General features: G+C 44.2%; 1 protein-coding gene across 5 annotated transcripts in view; it reads right to left on the bottom strand.

Moving 5' to 3' along the window:
* Positions 1–20047, bottom strand: part of KCNMA1 (potassium calcium-activated channel subfamily M alpha 1) — a 372162-nt gene that overhangs the window by 270457 nt on the left and 81658 nt on the right. For all 5 annotated transcript variants that reach the window (XM_056848906.1, XM_056848907.1, XM_056848910.1 and 2 more), the window contains exon 2: positions 2706–2767. In XM_056848906.1, coding sequence (XP_056704884.1) covers positions 2706–2767 — 62 coding nt within the window. The remainder of the gene's footprint in view (positions 1–2705; positions 2768–20047) is intronic.

Genomic DNA, 20047 nt, shown 5'->3' with positions numbered 1-20047 from the left:
TCCCTGATCTAATCTTTCATTGCTTGGCTACTTTTCAGAAGGTGGAAAACCCAAGCCCAGAGGCGGAAGGAAAGCGCCGATCAACTGATCCATCTAGCATTCCATCAACCCCCAAAGGAATTTCCCACTAGGAAAAAGCTCCCTTCTGAAGGAAGAGGAATTGCTTTACTCGAAGCTTTTCTGGAAGCCCTTCTGGCAGGGGCTCCCGAAGCGAGAAGGGATCGTCCAGTAATTCAATTATTAGCAGTAGCTGAGCTCTTGTTGCTTCAGAAGGAACAAGAATGACGAGAGGAGGAGGAGAAAGAGGCTGCTGCGAATGCGCTCAGGACTGAGCACGGCCAGAATCCAAACAGCTGACTCTAAATCACTGGCCTGGTGCAGGAATGCTCTTCGGCCAAGACAGTCCATTCCAAGCCTGTCCAAGGCACGCTCCACGCAGCCAGATGCTCAACCCGGCCAAACGCTTCTTGGTCTCTAAGATGCGACCGGGCTCAAGTGTAGTTTCCAGTGGCCCTGGATCTGCGCACAGCCAATCAGAGAAATGCTCAGTGCAGCCCGAATTCCTACCCGGTCTGGGTGTTTTGCTGCCCTGGTACCACCCTACATGATACAAAACTGGCAGTGACCCAGTCTTTACATCTCACTCCATCCCCTTTTTCAGCATGCGCCGCAGACCGCAAGGCAGCAGGTCTGGTATCTCCCACCACGTCGGGTCACTCCCGCACGATGTGACCCCCCCCCCATTATTGCCACAGCCAATCTCAACTCCCTGACAAACAGACAAATTTACAACATGTTTTAACTCCGTCTCCAGTTTACTGTTTTGGGGTGTAATCTTTCAAAGAATGCAGATATAACCCTTAAAAAAGCCCTCATCACCCAGTCAAACGGAAGAGCTTCCATTCTTCCATGATATGTAAACCTCAGGATAAAATGCTTCACACTGAACTTTATAGATCACGATGGGTAGCCGTGTTTGTCTGTAGCAGCAGAAAAGAGCAAGAGACCAGTAGCACCTTAAAGACTAACAAAATTTCTGGCATGGGATGAGCTTTCGCGAGTCACGGGTATCTGAAGAAGGGAGCTGTGGCTCACGAAAGCTCCTACCCTGCCAGAAATTGTGTTCGTCTTTAGGATGCTACTGGATTCTTGCTCTTTTCTACTGCTACTGAACTTTACAGGGCCTGAGACTGCTTAATGTTGGATGGATCATACCCAAAACGTACAAACATCCCAAACTCCAGCAGAATCATCTGAGTGGTGGACATTATTTATATAAAGACTTCAGACCTGTTGGCCATGCGAAAGGTGGAACTGTTGATACGATTGTGAATTGGACCGAGGAGACATTAAAATGCCTCATGAGTCAAAACATGACTAACTAACTTGCTTCAACGAAAGTCGACTGATGATTATAAGAAGAGATGGCAACCTATTTTTGACAGATATGTATGATAAAATACGATAAAGAATAGATAAGATGGTGTTAACTTAGGTCAGTTGAATGTATGAGTTGGAGATACTGAGTAAAAGATGAAGTATAAACACATGATAATTTCTTTAACAAGTGCTAATTGTTAATGTAATTTTAAAGTACAGAGGCCAACTAACGATGAGGTATAGAATAGTAATAGAATCTTAGAAGCCAGTATTTACTAATGAAAGTTTATATATGTACAGGGAACCCGGGGAAATGTTTAGCAAAGCAATTTTATTAAGGGCACGGACTATGATGATTATACCTTTTCCCCCTCTTTTTTTTAACCCCTCCTTTTTTCCTCTCTGTAACTTATAAAAAATAAATAAAAATTATTTTTAAAAAAACAAAAACATGATGGTCCTTATTGGAATGAAAGGAAGGCGTTATGATAAAGTATGCATTACTATTATACCACTTAAACCAGCACCCTCCATTAAGTCCAGAAGATAATGTTTGGTCATTTTCAAGATCCTGTGTCTTGAACCCCTACTTGATGTGGCCATGGAGGAGTTTATCGGATCAGTTTTATGAGGTATTCTTGGGATTCTCAGGGCCAATGTAGACATCGGGGTAAATGCAAAGATGCCCCAGAAAATGACCACAAGAGCATCTCAATTGTTGGTCTGATGCCCACCGGCTCTTGCTCCACAGAACTGGTGGAGAAACGCGGAAAGTTCTGGCATCACAAGATGACTCTGTGAAGTCCTACTAAATGTTTCAGATGGGGAAAGGAGGGGTAAACAGCTGCACGGTGGCCTCTTTCAGCTGAAGGCCGAGCATTTACACAACGTCTAGTTTGGTCCTCCTGAAATACATCTTATGATTCATACAGATCTCAAATTTTCATAAATCAGATTCTCTTTCTCTTAAGCCATTCTGTTTCTCTCTTTCAGTATGGATTCTATCCAGCTGACTACCACAATAACAGAATTTATGTAATGGATGCATGCTCAGAAAACACAGGAAGCATTTCCCTCCCTTTGCGGCCTCAAAAGATGAGAAATTATTCTGTGACAAAAGAACTTTCCCCCAATACCTTTCAAACTAAGTCCGGAAAGCTGTGCTGTATTTTAAAGCCCCTCCCTCCCCTAAATCTCCCTTCTCTTATTGCAAACAGGTGATGAGCTCAAAGCTTGCACTGAAGCAATGAAGGAAGTAATTTCAAGTTCCATAATTGCTTGGAGAGGGGGAAGGAAGGGAAAAGAAAATATATTTGAATACTCACTTTGACGAATCTATGAAGTATATTACAAGAGCACCAATACTAAGAGCAAAGACTAGGACAACCTGCAAAAGAGAAGGGGGGAAGAGAGATAGTTACTTTACAGGAAAAAGGTGAGCCGCTTAGTGTCAAATTTTAAAAAGGAGAGAGAAAATAGCACACGAAATTTCACAGCTCCGTCTTAATTGCCTTCTGCAAACTAACAACCGTCCTTGCAGGGTTTGACCGGGTTGAGGCATCAGGTTGGTAATATACGCATTCAGAGGAAGTCAGGACAAAATTGTGCCCAGGGCAAAAAAATCCAGATGACAAACCATTTGGTGGTAAAAATGTAGTATCTGATGAGATAATTGACAATATGCCGTTCTTTAATATCACCCCCTATTTACAACCCAAAGCAATCTGCTTCACTTAGGCCGACTTAGTATACATCGTGTTCAAATCAAATTCTAGACGGCCCTGAAATCTTTGGGAGCGGCTTTGCTGTCAGCCTCATTTTCCACAAGTAGATCTTGTGAACACATGAACACATGAAGCTGCCTTATACTGAATCGGACCTCCCCCCACCCCCCGGTCCATCAAAGTCAGTATTGCCTACTCAGACTGAGTCCCTTAACTGGAGATGCCACTGGGGATTGAACCTGGGACCTTCTGCATGCCAAGCAGAGGCTCTACCACTGAGCCACAGACCCTCTCCATGGCTCTCCAGGGTCTCAGGCAGAAGTCTTTCACATCACCTGCTTGCCTCCCATCTATAAAATGCAAATTAGCCTTGCGCTTCCTCAATTTGCCTTGGGACCACACAAGGGAAAAAAGAAGGCTTCATGCCTTAACCTCTACTTGTTTACACTAGTCAGAATGAACTCCCTGCTCTGCCATTAACAATTTAAAGAGGAAATAAAAGCATGTGCTTTACAGACATATGTTTTCCCTCCCTGTTTAAATGCTAACAGTATAGTGTGGTCCTGGTTCTGATTAGTGAAAGCAACTGGAGGGTTAAACCCACATCTCCCCCTTCACTGCATGTCCCTGAGGCAAACTGAGGCTGCATTTGGCATTTTACAGACATCTTTGGATGTGTGCACTTCATCGTATCTGTTTACCCCCAGAAGCAGAAGATCTGCTTTAAATAGTCTGAAGAAGCAACCAGAGAGGAAACAGGAGCGATTTGTGCTTCCTCTCTCTGGGTTTCCATCCACATCTGAAGTGGAAGAGATGCACATTTTCCACATGAGGGGCAAGTGTTTCTTTCTGTCTCCGCATCAACCTGTGGGGAAATGCACATCTCTCTGTCTTTCAGACAAAACCCAGCAGCGTGCAGAGTGGACGTGAAAGCTGCTCACGCATTCGTTCTCCCTCGTTCCCTGGAACATCGCAAGCTGCTCCGTGAACGGCAGGCTACGAGATGGTGGCTCTCTCAGCCAGTAAATTATGGGATTTTAACCATCTCACTTTTATTATATTAAAAGACGGGTAGATCAGCGACTCCTAGAACCCGTTTCACAAACCTTGTGGCTAGTCAGTGAAACAAGCTCAAATCAGAGGAATTCAAGAGGAACTCGTATATCTGCAGATCTCTCCCCCCCACCTCCACACTACCTTCTGATTTTCCTTGCTTCACAAAATGGTTTCCTGTCTGACTCATTAAATAGCACAATAGCATGTGGAATAAATGTCCTCTGTGTTTATGGCAAGCTACTGCTTAAAAATCTACAGTGGTTTCTGCCATGCTTGTACGGCTGGGGAGTGGGGGGTTGGCTGAAAAGACCGTAACCATGTGAGGGAGCCTGCTTCCCACAAACAACATTCCCACATGTAGAAGAACTCCCCCAGGCTCCATTTTCAAGCAATTATCACACCAATATTGTATAATGAAACAGGAATACTACACCGGCAACCTGTGTCGCCTGATTGTGGAACTGTAGTCGTCTGTACACAGGACTGAAATAGTACAGAGTACTTATAGCCGCATTGGATCCTTGTGCACATTTTTTGTTTACATGGTTTGATGCATGTTAAGCATATGTATGATGGAACTTTGGTAAATGTGGATGAAATACATTCCTTAGTGATGTTAAAGAAACTGTGTGCGACTGTATAATATAACATTGACTATTAGCCATAGCAGCTGTTCCTTTTTTATGATATTAGCTATTCCAGCTCAAGTGATATATTTTTTGTGTTGACATAACCTCCAGGTACCAGCTGGAGATCTCCTGCTATTACAGCTGATCTCCACCCGATAGAGATCGGTTCACCTGGAGAAAATGGCCGCTTTGGCAATTGGACTCTATGGCATTGAAGTCCCTGTTGGTTGTCCCACCTTCACCATCTCAAATAATTTTCATAGGAAAGAAAAGTCCCACTGATTTCAGCCAAGCTCCCTTGCAGATCTCAGAGGTGACAGATTGCGGCTTGCAGAATTCTGGCCAGATTGCCAGAGAGAGCCATTTTAAGGCAAGAAAAGCCGGGAAATGACGCACCAAACTCTCCAAGGAAACAAAGGGCTCGGAAGCTCTGTTCTCCGTGCCATCGCTCAGCCGTATAACAGCACTTTCTGGAGTGTGGATAACAGTTATTATATATGGTACGGTGAAGCTCTGAGGAAGCCCCGTCCGCGGAAAAGCTAATTAGACCTTGCATTATTTTGTTTCCGTCTAACAAGAGAAAACCATTAATTCTTGGGTAGTGCAACTCCTCTGCACTCCGCATGTCAGCTGACTTGAAATGAGTCATGAGGGTGCTCGTAAAATCCCAATCACCAACAGTTTCAGCTGTCTTCCTATCAAGATTTGTATCCTCATTAGAGCCCTTTTACTCTAATTCTATGCCCCTCCCCTCTTGAATAATGTTTTATTGATCATTTAGACAGGGAAGGCCATTCTTGCGAAATCTGAAACAGCTATTCAGTCCTCAAGAACAAGTTATAGGGGACTTCCTGTGAAGACTCCGACCCAGCGCCATGTCCTCCGAGTTCGCTCGGAGGAACCGAGAGGCGTTTTGAATCGGGGCTCTTCCCAAAGCCCCGTCTCCGATCCTAATCAGGGGATCGGAACGCAGGTAACCCCCTGCTGCCGAAGAAGAGCGGTTTGACTCCCAACCCCCCCCTCTCACTGAGGAGGAGGAGTTGGTCGGAGTCCCGCCGGCTGAGGAGGACTTTCATCGCCGCGAAACGCCTCGAGGACCCAGAAGCTGTGGTCCCCTTCACATTACACTAAATATCGTACAAGCAAATGACAGAGAACCCCGTCTTTCAAGCTCCATGACAGTCACTTGAACTCCTTTTGCTTATCATAATGGATTTGAATAACTGGAATTGTTTAAAATACAACTAAGACTTTACACCCCATCACCCAGACTTTTAAACGATCATCCGGCTAAAAAGTCTGTTTAATTAACACAAACTGAATTAGCAGGCAAACAAAAACAACCTGGAAGATTTGAGTGGCATCGATAGCTTCCAATCGACAGCTGCAGTGTGAAGGGGAGGAGGAGTACTTTTAGCTTTCGTTTTCCCCGTTTGGAAGAGTCCTCCAGGCACGTACTCAGGAAGAGACCTCCCTAGGACTTGGAAACCAAAGAGGAGGGTCGTGCCGGTGTGCCTCACTCAGTGAAACATCAAAATAGATCCTACTTTCCTAAATCAGAGTGAGAGTCACGGAAGGCTCACAACCTTGTATCTTCCAGTTCTGCCTAGCAACAGCATTAAAGCTAATAGATTCTTTTCACAACTTTACTGAACCGGTCTGCCTGCTTATATTTATTTGGTCGGGGAGAAGGAGAAAAGCCACAGACAACTATGGAAATAAACTATCAGAAGATACAGGAAATGTTGGCTGAGCAAAATGAATTAATAAATGGACTAGTAAAGGAGATGTTTGAACAGGTCTCCAAGCAACAAGAGCAATCAGTTACACAAATGACTTTAATTATCACTCAACAGTTTGCTGATGTTATAAATGAGATCAAGGCAATAAAAGACCAAGTTACACAAATGAAAGAGAGTATGAATAAGATGGAACTTTCAATTAATAACAACACGGAAGATGTGAAAAGACTCAAAAAAGATATGAAATCCCAAGCACAACAAATTGATGCTATACAATTCCAGGAACAGCAAATGAAAGATCAACTTGCTATTTTGGATCTACAACAAAGAGAACATAATCTACGCATACGCAATCTACCGGAACAACTTGGGTCTACCAGAGATGACATCATCAGATCACTGGCTGAAATATTCCATTTAAATGTACAAGAATTGAATTCAGCAATAAACAAGATATATAGAATTCCTTTATCAACACGGGTACAGAAAACAAAAGCCAGAGAAATTCTGATTTCCTTCTTTGACATCAGGATGAAAAATATTATCATAAAATTTCAACTGGAGAATCAACTGAGATTCGATAATATACCATTGATAATTCTCAAAGATATCCCACGTCACCTGATGGAAAAGAGAGCTGTATACAAAGATTTTGCTGAATTACTTAGAAATAAAGGAATAAAATATAGCTGGTTGCTACCACAAGGTCTTACCTTTACCTATAAACAGACTAAATATGCTATCAACTCATTGGAAGACGTGGAAATTGTTTTGACAAGAAACAGTGAGCTATCAACTCAAATTGTTGGAAAACAAGCAGAAGACTTTATAGCCCACGGAATACAGGGCATTGACTGTTCCAGACAGGAGACCACTTCAAGCAAAAAAGTGATTGGTGATAGAAGAAAAAGAATAAGAAGAAGGGCTGAGAAAGCAGGAAGAATACTAATTTGACTTTTAATATGGGAAAGGTGGGGGGTAGAGGAAAAATACTATAAACATTGTTTTTGTATAAGGTTTTTTTTTTCTTTAATCCTCTTTTCTTTTTAGATTTATACATGTATTTTGAGATGATTATATGGAGGGAAATGGGATTTTTATCTCATGGTTTTTTAAAATGTTTTTTTTTATTTTTTTATTTTTCTCTCCTTAGTATTATCAATATTAAATATATTGGATAAGGGGAAAGTATAATATGAATAGGGTGACTTATAAATGAATTAGAATGCATGGATGCAAAAGAGATCTTAGATATTTTAGAGAGGGAGGAAGATGGTGGTGAAGTCAATTGTTTTTGATTGTATTTTGAAGACATACATCTAATAATTTTATGAATTGTTAATGATTATCTTTATTGATATAGAGGATGTATGTCTAAATGAAATGTTGGTTATTATTAAAAATTATAAAAAATATATTAAAAAAAAGAACAAGTTATAGGAAGAGGGGGGATCCAGCGTGGTGTACTGGTTAAGAGCGGTGGTTTGGAGTGGTGGACTCTGATCTGGAGAACCGGGTTTGATTCCCTGTTCCTCCACATGAGCGGCAGAAGCTAATCTGGTGAACTGGGTTGGTTTCCCCACTCCTACACATGAAGCCAGCTGGGTGACCTTGGGCTAGTCACAGCTCTTTTAACCACATTTAAACCCACTTGATTCTCTTTAATGTTACTCAAGAAGAAGCTACACATGACCCTCAAGAACGTCAGGGATCCCTTCTGTTGTTTTTCAATCCCATAAAAAAAAAACCTCGACCCCCCCCCCGAGTTATAGAAACCATGCTGCAAACTGAACCAAGGAACTGCACCAAGTTAGTGACACTAACACCCTCCTTAAGCAAAGCTAGAAGAAGCCTTCCGCCATCCTAAGTAGCCTCCTTCCAACTTGCATGGCTCTCCTTCCAACGGAAGACCTTCCTTAAGGCTCTATAGGCTGTAGGAAGGCTTCTAACTTTGCTGAGGAGGGCAGCAGGATCCATTCCATTTCCTTCAATCAGGTGGTGGAAAGTGCTGTCAAATTGCAGATGACTTATGGCAACCCAGTATGGTTTTCAAGGCAAGAGATGGACAGAGGTGGTTTCCCATTGCCCGGCGACTGAAGGGCTTCTTCTTCAATCTCCCTCCCACTTATTTTAACAGAACTATCCCAGCATAAATTTGCCACACAGAAATGATAAGACTTTTCTGGGCGAAACTTTCACTCGCTAAATGACATGGTGGCAGAGACCATGTCCCATTACTGGAAGGGGACCATTCCAAGGACAGAGCAGGGAGGGGAAAATGCTGGAGGCCAAAGCCCAAAATGCTGACCCTGCTAAAACCCAGCCAGCCTACATCAACAGCTCAGGCCAAGAGCTTTTAAAGAGTTGAGCTGGAAAATTGTATCAATTAGCCTGATTAACCTTGCCTTTAAGCGTCCTGCTGTTTTCTGTTCTCATCTCTCCCGGAGGTGCTGTGGCAGAGGTGGAATTTCTTAAGCTCCACCGTCCAAAACTATGGTACCATGGTGGAATCATTACCTTCCTTTTGCTAGAGAGTCACAGAATCATAGAATCATAGAGTTGGAAGGGACCACAATGCAGGAAATTCACAACTACCTCCCCACACACACACACAGTGACCCCTACTCCATGCCCAGAAGATGGTCAAGATGCCCTCCCTCTCATGAACTGCCTAAGGTCATAGAATGAGCATTGCTGACTGATGGCCATCTAGCCTCTGCGTAAAAACCTCCAGAGAAGGAGAGCCCACCACCTCCCGAGGAAGCCTGTCCCACTGAGGAACCGCTCTGACTGTCAGAAAGTTCTTCCTAATGTCAAGACGGAAACTCTTTTGGTTTTATTTCAACCCGTTGGTTCTGGTCTGACCTTCCGGGTCGGACATGAAAACAACTCGGCACCATCCTCTATAGGACAGCCCTTCAAGTACTTGAAGATGGTTATCATGTCCCTTCTCAGTCTTCTCCTCTTCAGGCTCCTTCAAACTTTCCTCATAGGACTCCAGACAAACTGTGTTACAAAGAGTCTTTCCTTCTGCAATCCCCAAAGCCCCTTCAGTCCGTTCGCCTCTCTCAGGAATTCAGCTGGCCAAATAATTCACTCTCCCCTTCCTCTTCAGCCCATGTCACGTTGGATCTCTACAATTTGGGCTTAGTGGTCATGTTTTATATGCCAGATCATATGTGCTTTGTAGCATGCAGAAACATTGAAAACATTACCAGAAACCAACTTCCTTGAACAGCCACTTATCAGTTCAGAAACCCAGCTTAAGAGCACTCAGAAATGTCTTCTGGTTTTTCGCACATACATGCTAAAAATGGAAGTGGGGCTGTAACGTGCTTTAAGGGACAAGTGTTAATTCAGCCACAGATACACATTGATGCATGTTTACCCTAACTTTTCTAGATGACACTATTTATTTATTTATAATATTTTTAGCTGTTCACCTTGGAAAGAATGCAGTTAAGGGGAGACCTGATAGAAGTATATAAAATTATGCATGGTATGGAGAGAGTGGACAGGGAGAAGCTTTTCTCCCTCTCTCATAATATGAGAACGCGGGGTCATCTGCTGAAGCTGGAGGGTGAAAGATTCAAAACAGATAAAAAGGAAGTATTTTTTTCACACAACGCATAGTTAAATTGTGGAACTCCCTGCCCCAGGATGTGGTGATGGCTTGAAGAGGAGCGTGGACATGTTCATGGAGGAGAGGGCTATCCATGGCTACTAGTCAAAATGGATACTAGTCATGATGCGGACCTATTCTCTCCAGTCTCAGAGGAGCAGGCTGATTATATGAGGTGTTGTGGAACACAGGCAGAACAATCCTGCTGCAGTCGTCTTGTTTGTGGGCTTTCTAGAGGCACCTGGTTGGCCGCTGTGTGAACAGACTGCTGGACTTGATGGGCCTTGGTCTGATCCAGCAGGGCCTTTCTTAGTTTTTAGCCCCTTTTCTTCTTCATGGAGCTCAATGAGGCTTACAACATAAAATAATAAACATAAAAACATTTTTTTTAAAAAAAAATTAAAATCACAATGCAGGACTGCTGGCAAACTGAACCACATGCGGTCCTAAATAAACCCTTCTTCCTCTTCCTCCTAAAGATCATCTGGTGTAGGTTTCCTAACGTTTGAAACTTTCTAGTCGATGGGGAATCTATGAGAAAGTGATCTGTTCGTTAGCGTGGCTGCATATTCCAATAACTGCATATTCCAATGTATTTATGTTATTACCATAACCTGTGAGGCATCAAAACCAGAGAACTTTATCTACAACTCCGAGAGGGTGGTTCTTCATGACGCTTACACTGGGTTTTGTCTGCCTGAGTCCATACAGCGCAAAATAACGGGGGTGGGGGGAGGACCAGATGAAGCTAGTAGCTTTGGTTTTAAAATTGGGGTGGTTGAACAGATGGGGTTTTCTTAAGACAGGGGTCCCTTGTTAGCTGAAATCAGACAACTGGAGAGTATGAAATCTTGCTCCAGCTGGATTACACCACAGCTGGAGATGACTGAATGACATGGAATTCCAACCTGATCCTTAGCTTTAACAAGGAGAACTCTGCTCTAGTTTTTGCACACACAAATATCTCTCAGCATTGGACAGCTCCTGCCTCCTAGACTAGCCAACACCAGGAGGAGAGAGGGGAAGGCAATAAAGGGGGAAAGTATCTACTATAGGAGCCTTTTTATTAGCCTATCAGCCCATGTGCAGTAAATGCACACACGCGCGCACACAAACGCGCACAAATAACCAACTTTTTAAAGCTTCCTTATCTGGTCACCTGAAGATATTTCTTAGTTGCCATGGGTGACTACTTAAGTGGCTATTTATAGAGCAGTCTTTTAAACTGAACTAACCATTCCTGGAAGTATATCAGCGGAATCAACATTCAGTTTCCAACACAGAGAAAATGTTGCCCCTACCCCAATCAAGCAAGAAATCTGAGGAGAACAAGAAGGAAGCTGAAAATGGAAAATAATCAAGAAGGGGGTGGGTTTATTCTGTAGTTCTTATACAAACACCATCTGCAAAGAAGGCTGACTACTTCGGTACCACTGCAAAGCATCCAAAACAAGTAAAATAATTTTAATGGCTAGCACGTTACTAGAAATGGCATTATAAATAGCTCTGTTGCTTGAAAATTCATGTTCAGACGCAAGAAACTGAATGATTATATGAATTTTACACTGAAATCTCATGTTGCTTAATTGGAAGGAAGGAAGGAAGGAAGGAAGGAAGGAAGGAAGGAAGGAAGGAAGGAAGGAAGGAAGGAAGGAAGGAAGGAAGGAAGGAAGGAAGGAAGGAAGGAAGGAAGGAAGGAAGGAAGGAGTAGAAGAGGAGGAGTTGGAGGAGGAGTTGGTTTTTATATGCCAACTTTCTCTACCACTTAAGGGAGACTCAAACAGGCTTACAATCACCTTCCCTCCCCCTCCCCACAACAGATACCCTGTGAGATAGGTGAGGCTGAGAGAGTGTGACTAGGCCAAGGTCACCAAGCTGGCGTCATGTGTAGGAGTGGGGAAACAAATCCAGTTCACCAGCTCAACCTCCGCCACTCATGTGGAGGAGTGGGGAATCAAACCTGAGTCTCCAGATCAGACCCCACAGCTCCAAACCACCACTCTTAACCACCACACCATACTGGCTGGAAGGAAGGAAGGAAGGAAGGAAGGAAGGAAGGAAGGAAGGAAGGAAGGAAGGAAGGAAGGAAGGAAGAAAGGAAGAAAGAAAGAAAGAAAGAAAGAAAGAAAGAAAGAAAGAAAGAAAGAAAGAAAGAAAGAAAGAAAGAAAGAAAGAAAGAAAGAAAGAAAGAAAGAAAGAAAGAAAGAAAGAAAGAAATTGGCTCTGGTGTCCTGGCCTGGCAGAACACTATGCCCAGCAAGATTCGGGCCCAGTGGGAATTAAAGCAATTCTGCAGGGCCTATAAAACTAAGCTGTTCCACCAGGCACATGGTTGAGGGCAGCAAGGGTATGCCATCACTTTTCCATCTAGCTGATCTCTGCTCCCCCCACCCGTATTCACCACCTTTGCTATGCACCTGCAAAGGATGTAGTTTGTTATGCTGCTATAGTATTGCTGCTTTTAGCGACACATTAAGGCGCCGGGATTTCATCGTTAAATTCTTACGTAACTATGTGAAATGTTTTAAATTGTTTTAAGAGTGTTGTTAGCCGCTCTGAGCCTAGAAATCAAGTAAGTAATCAAATAAATAAATAATAATAAAGTCTGCTGCTTCCTAATGTCTTTACAAAAGGCAACTCCTGTCTTTCTGCTCTCAGAAAGACTTCCCCCCCCTCCCCAGCTCTCCAACAGCTGGATTTCCCCTCCCTAAATTATAATCATTCATGAGCTAAGTGATATGTGAAGGGCACAAATCTCTACTGGAAAGAAAAGTGGGGAAATTAACTGCAGGAGAGGTGATTGCTGCATAATATAGCTGTGCTGGTTTCCTTTGTACAGCTGAGTGATTAAGCAAATTTAGATCCCTTTCCAAGGATCAAAAGAGGCCCCTCCTAAGCCTTCAAAGAGCAGGATCGCTAGGAAGGCTGGAAGGTCCTCCCTGACCATCAAACAGATAAATCCATTTAGGTGAAATGACTGGGAAACATGAAGAGGAAAGAGGACAAAAATGGCAGAACCGAAGATCTGCAAACACGACCTCACAAGACCTGAATTTGTCTGACTGCACCTTGAAGTGCATTAAATTGAGAAGCAGGGGGGGAAATTAAGATCATAACTAAGCCTGGATAAGCAAAAGCTGTCTTTATATTTTCATAAATGTTCCCAGCTTCCCACACCTAGAGCAGAATATTCTGGACACTTCTCTGCAATATGAATTATTCACAAAGTTCTTCCTTTTATTTTTTTAAGAGCCAGTATGGTGTAATAGTTAAGAGTGGTGGGCGAGGATCCAGGAGAACCAGCTTCGAATCCTCACTCATGCCATGGAAGCTCACTGGGTGACCTTAGGCCAATTGCAGTCTAAGACTAACCTACCTCGCAGAGTTGTTGTGAGGATAAAAACAGAGAAGGGGAGAGTGGTGTAAACTGCTTTGGGGTCTCATTGGGGAGAAAGGCAAGGTATAAACAACCATAAAACACAATGAAACAAAATTGATTGGGTTCTTAAAAGGACTCATTGAAAGCAAAATCATAGAATCACAGCGTTGGAAGGGACCACCAGGGTCATCTAGTCCAACCCCTGCACAATGCAGGAAATGCATAACTACCTCCCTCCACACCCCCAGTGACACCTACTCCATGCCCAGAAGATGGCCAAGATGCCCTCCCTCTCATGATCTGCCTATGGTCATAGAATCAGCATTGCTCACAGATGGCCATCTAGACAGAAAATACAGGAAATTGCATATAACGCCGTGAGGTTTGCAAATTAATTCACTTTGAGTCTCTCTGAGAAATGTGGACTATAAGCACATGAACACATGAAGCATTGGACTCCAATCTGGAGAACCGGGTTGGTTTGCCCACTCATCCACTTGCAGCCTGCTGGGTGACCTTGGGCTAGTCACAGCTCTCTCAGAACTCTCTCAGCCCCACCTACCTCACAGGATGTCTGTTGTGGGGAGGGGAAGGGATGGTGATTGTAAGCCGGTTAGATTCTTCCTTAAGTGGTAGGGAAAGTCAGCATATAAAAACCAACTCTTCTTTCTTTTTCTTTTTCTTTCTTTCTTTCTTTCTTTCTTTCTTTCTTTCTTTCTTTTTTTTCTTTCTCACATAAAGCTGCTGTCTACTGAATCAGACTCTTGGTCCATCAAAGTCAGTTTTGTCTACTCAGACTGGCAACGGCTATCCAGAGTCTCAGGCGGAGGTCTTTCACATCACCTACCTGCCTAGTCCCCTTAACTGGAGATGGCGGGGATTGAACCTGGGACCTTCTGAATGCCAAGCAGATGCTCTACCACTGAGCCACAGAGCCTCCCCAATAAAGAAAATAAGGTACACGTTTCTTTCTTTCTCGCTCTCTTTCTTTCGTTCTTTCTTTCTTCCACCCCAAACCTCAATAGCATGCCTCCTGGTTTCCTCTTTCCAGAACTGCTTGACTGAAATCCACGGGCTTAGGATGGTGGCAGTCTTAATCGCCGCTTGTGTGTCCCATTGGTTTCCCTGGGCAGCAGGGTGCAAAATTTGGCTACTGTTTTTTTTTCTTCTCTTCCCTGGCATCTTGCACACCACAACTAAAGGCATAAAAAAAAACCCTTCTGACCAGCTCCTAATAGCCTTTTTTATATTAAGGAAACCTTGCAAATAAACACTAGAGGATATCAATTTACTCTGTCCTGGTTAAAATAGCTGTGAATGATTACAGCGCACCGGTGAGCACACAGCCGAAATAGCAAACACTGGATTACTGCACCTTGAACTAATCAAGGGCTCATTAAGCACAGCAGCTAAATCAAACGGGTCTCAAGGTTAGACTGAAAAGGCCATTTTACGATGCGGCTTCCTTTCGCCCTCTGCGCTCTGCCCACCGTATAAAAACAACTGTGCCGTTTTGCTTGGTCCTAATAGGGCTGCCAACTTTCAGGCAGCCTCAATAATCTGGTCATAGGACCAGACATGAGGGGGAACAGTTTTACGCCAATATGAGATTCAAAGCTGAGCATCTATTGGAGTTTACACTCCCAACAGTTCATTAAAGCAACTTGTCTGTTTAGGGGAGTGCACAGAAGAATCTGGAAGACAGTTTTTTTGAGGAGGGGCCGTGGCATGCAGAAGGTCCCAGGTTCGATCCCCGGCATCCCCAGTTAAAGGGACTGGGCAAGTAGGTGATGTGAAAGACCCTTTCCCGAGACCCTGGAGAGCCGCTGCCGGTCTGAGTAGACAATTCTGACTTGGATGGACCAAGGGGGTCTGATTCAGTATAAGGCAGCTTCATGTGTTCAGGTGTTACTACGTTTCGATGTCCTTCTTCAGTTCCATTTCACAAGGCTCTCCTTAATCCTATCATTTACACAACTGACAATATATCGATGTAAACTCCTCTTAACATGATCCCATAACAATTTCTTACCTTAATCCTATTATTTCTTGTATATTTACCCATAAGCTTTCAGGTAGTAGCTGGAGCTCTCCTGGGATTACAACTGGCCTCCAGGTGACAAGAGACCAGCTCCCCTGGAGAAAATGGTTGCATTGGAGGGTGGACTCTGTGGCATTACACCCTGCTGAGGTCCCTCCCATCCCCAAAACCCTGCCCTCTCCAGGCTCCACCCCAAATCTCCGGGAAGTTCCCCAACTCAGAATGAGAACCCTATATAAAGGCATTATTCTGTCAGGGTTTAAATTTTTTATTGTAATGTGTCAACACATCCATACTGCCTACCTCTGTTCCTAGGAGCAGCATCACATGAACACACGAAGCTGCCTTAGACTGAACCAGACCCTTGGTCCATCCAAGTCAGCATTGTCTACTCAGACCGGCAGCGGCTCTCCAGGGTCTCAGCCGGAGGTCTTGCACATCACCTACTTGCCTGGTCCCTTTAGCTGAAGATGCCGGGAATTGAACTTGGGACCTTTTGCATGCCAAGCAGATGCTCTGCCCCTGAGCCACAGCCCCTCCCTGATTGTTCTGTGGCTTTGACCCTCCCACCAGCGGCCCCTCCCTCCTATCTGTGCACAAGGAAGGAGGACTGGTATTTTTTGAGAGAGCCTGTCCCACAGGAAAACAGAAGCCCCTCTCCCCCATCCAAAACTGCCAGTCTCCATTCAACTGGACAAGCACACTCTCCCTGCTTTAGAGAAGGGCCCAGGCTGAGCCAGAAACTCACAGCATGGCACATCGCTTGTTCAGCTCTAAGATGGTGTCGCCTCAGCTCCAGCAAAACATCCCAGGATCTGGGCATCCCATTGAGGCAAAGAGAAACAAGTTTCCATTCCATATCCTTAAGGCTCCACATGAGCAGCGGATGCAGATCTGGTGAACCAGGTTTGATTCCTCAGTCCTACACATGAAGCCAGCTGGATGACCTTGGCCTAGTCACACTCTCTCGGACCCACCTACCTCACAGGGTGTCTGTTGCGGGGAAGGGAAGGTGACTGTAAGCCGGTTTGATTCTCCCTTAAGTGGTAGAGAAAGTCGGCATATAAAAACCAGCTCTTCTTCAGTTTATTCTTCATGGGAATGGGGTTGCAGTCTGGGCTCGCCAGACATTTTGTTTTTCACTTGGCATAAGAGCTTGAGCTACATGCCCGACCCCACTACACAGGTTTCTGGGCAAAGCCAGGCTGTTCCCCATAACTGTCTGGGACTGTCCTCTGCCCTCACCGGGCACCGTTAGGATCTGCCCCGATCCTTCCTGGATCCACTTCCTACGGCAAAGCATCGCCTTTGAGGTGTCAGGCCATAACCCTGAGTCTTAAAGCCAAGCCTCACCTTAGACGAGTGCTTGCAGAGCTCACCCTTCTTCCCATCTTAAGTAGAAAGCAAGGCATTAGCTGCAAGCCACATCTCTATTCTCTTCTCCCTCTGGGATACTTCAAAGTTTTTGTATGCCCTACCTCACGCTCACATACCCGTTCAGAGTCTTTTGACATTTGCAAGTGTCTGGTGGAAAAATACCAAAGACAAAGGAAGGGTCTAATAAAGGATGACCTCATTCACAACATTTAAATAATTGCCTCAGGCACAACTCTGAATTCTTTTTTTTTCCCCATTTGTGAATCTCAGGGAAGCCAAATGGGTTTATAATTCGATAAGCACAGTTGGCCCCGGCTTCCCCTGCCAACAGTCCTTAATATCTCTTTACACCAGTGTAAATGTGATGGAGCTTGCGTTTACCTGTGCAAGAGCAGCCGAAGGTGAAGGGGCAGCATAGAAGCCCAGCTCGGCCTTGGGGCACCTGGGTTGCCAACTTCAGGTTGATAGAGTCCTGGAGATTTGAGGGCTGGGTTAGCAGAGCAGAGGAGCCTCAGTGGAGGTGCGATAATAAAACTATGCTAAATTGATGCATGCATAGCAATAATAATTAAAAATTGCAGCAGTGTCCCAACTGGCCAATGAGACCTAAAAAGTAAAGTAATGGTCCCCTGTGTAGCACCGGGTCATTCCTGACCTATGGAGTGATGTCACATCGCGACGTTTCCTAGGCATACATTGTTTACGGGGTGGTTTGCCAGTGCCTTCCCCAGTCGTCTTCTCTTTACCCCCAGCAAGCTGGGTACTCGTTTCACCGACCTTGGAAGGATGGACGGCTGAGTCAACCTTGAGCCGGCTACCTGAACCTGACTTCCGTCGGGATCGAACTCAGGTCGTGAGCAGAGATTGGACTGCAGTAATGCAGTTTACCACTCTGCGCCACAGGGCTCTTTACCAATGAGACAAGTGTGTGTGTGTGTGTTAAGTGCGGTCAAGTCGTTTCCGACTCATGGCAACCCTATGAATCAATGTCCTCCAAACCAATGAGACCTAGCAAGCATTAAAATCAACTTGAATGATCAGCTCTCTTAGCAACCATATTGGACCTTTTTTTTTCTTTTTCTTTCTCTTTTTTTCTTTTTTTTTGCCGCCAGAGCATACAGGGAGGTCCTATAAGAAACAAACCCACCGGTGTCTTTTAACAAAAATACTAATTTCTCAGCACTGGGACAAGTGTTTAGGGCAGAAACCAACCCTGCAAGAAATTTCGTTCTTGTGCCTCCTTAATGTACTCAACTCTATTTAGTACCAGCTTCATTCCTATTTTATGGTAGTGTTAGAAGCAACTGGCAGTGCAATCCTAAAGTCAGTGGGCTTAGAAGGATGTAACTCTATTTAAGACCGCACCGTGAATGTCACATTTTTGCAACAGAGAAGGTTGTATTGTTCCAGAAGGAGACAGGCAGGCTTTTCATCATCATTTTTTTTTTACCATTCTATGATCTTCCATTTCTTCGCTTCATTAACAGCTGCAAGTGAATGACTAGCAGCAGCAAATGTTCTGTTTGATAATGTTTGGACAGATGCTGCCAGAAAAGATAATACCTGCTAAAACGAAATATTTGTAGGGGGCTAACTGAACCTAGAAGAATAACTACTGCCTTAAGCACTAACTTGGAAGGTATCTGAACTCTGCCTTAGTTTAACATACACTGAGAATGAAAGCCCTTTACAGGAAAAGCACCAAGAAGTGCCTATGTAAAAGACGCCATGAATTACACTAAGATAAGAGCCTGAGATACACACAAGAACATTTGGACTTCCATTGTTTAGGAAACAACACAAGGACAGTACAGAGTGTATCCAGACGGTGTACAGATTGTTCACCTTCAAGTTGTAATGTTAATCTCGAAGAAGAAGAAGAAGAAGAAGAAGAAGAAGAAGAAGAAGAAGAAGAAGAAGAAGAAGAAGAAGAAGAAGAAGAAGAAGAAGAGGAGGAGGAGGAGGAGGAGGAGGAGGAGGAGTTGGTTTTTATATGCCGACTTTCTCTACCATTTAAGGGAGACTCAAACCAGTTTATAATCCCCTTCCCTTCCCCACAACAGACGCCCTGTGAGGTAGGTGAGGCTGAGAGAGCTCTAAGAGAGCTGTGACTTGCCCAAGGTCACCCAGCTGGCTTCGTGTGTAGGAGTGGGGAAACAAATCCAGTTCACCAGATTAGCCTCCTCCGCCCATGTGGAGAAGGGAATCAAACATGGTTCTCCAGATTAGAGTCCACAGTTCCAAATCACTGCTCTTAACCACTACACCACGCTGGCCTACGCATATCAAGCATGTCTTTGCATTTCAAAAGGGTTTCTCTAATGGTAGTTACACATTTTCACATACTTTTATTTTATTATTATATCAACAACTGTTCTATGAACTGCATGCCGTATCTGTTGTCAGAAAATACTGTAAAGGCGTATATAAGGTGGTCTCTGGCTTGTGCTCATCGCTCATGGCCCTGGCATCCTTTGTCTTGCTAGCAGGGGTCTTTATTGTGCACAATAAATCTTTTCATTTAACCAATTGGTGTGTCTGGCTTTTTGACCTGAGACAAAACACTAAGGCCCGAACCTTAGCCCAACCAGAGGGTGACACTAACATACTTTGGAAGAGAACAGCACCCGTGTATTAATCCAGGCCATTCACCTTCTTCAGAAAGTCCCCGATAACCGATACACAGCACACATTTATCACCTCCCCAAGGATTCCCTATTGCCTCTCAAATGGGACGGTTCTGCTGTAAAGAGGCTCCCTGTACTCTCGTTACAAACGGTGGCGGTCCAGGATGAACAGCTCCAAATTCTTCTCTGGCTCCGGCGGCATCTTCTCCTTCTCTCATTTCCATCCTTGGCTGGCAGGGCTGGTGCCTGGTGGGTAGCCGACCAGCCAGCCAACAGGTGGGAAGAGAGCTTTCTTTTCCAAGCTGTCACTCGGCCAACTTCAGCCAGCAGCTCGGATGTTCTTCTGGCAACATCTGAGACGTGACTCATTATTATTTTGCTATTCTGCACTCCTAAATTTCAATTGCAGAATGAGTTCCCAGAGTATAGGATAATGGTAAATAAACCCTTGTTACGTCTGTAGCACAGAT

Source organism: Euleptes europaea, chromosome 4, assembly GCF_029931775.1.
Source record: "Euleptes europaea isolate rEulEur1 chromosome 4, rEulEur1.hap1, whole genome shotgun sequence".
NCBI lineage: Eukaryota > Metazoa > Chordata > Lepidosauria > Squamata > Sphaerodactylidae > Euleptes > Euleptes europaea.
The sequence above is the reverse complement of the archived record's forward strand: the minus strand, read 5'-3'. Positions and strand labels throughout refer to the sequence as shown.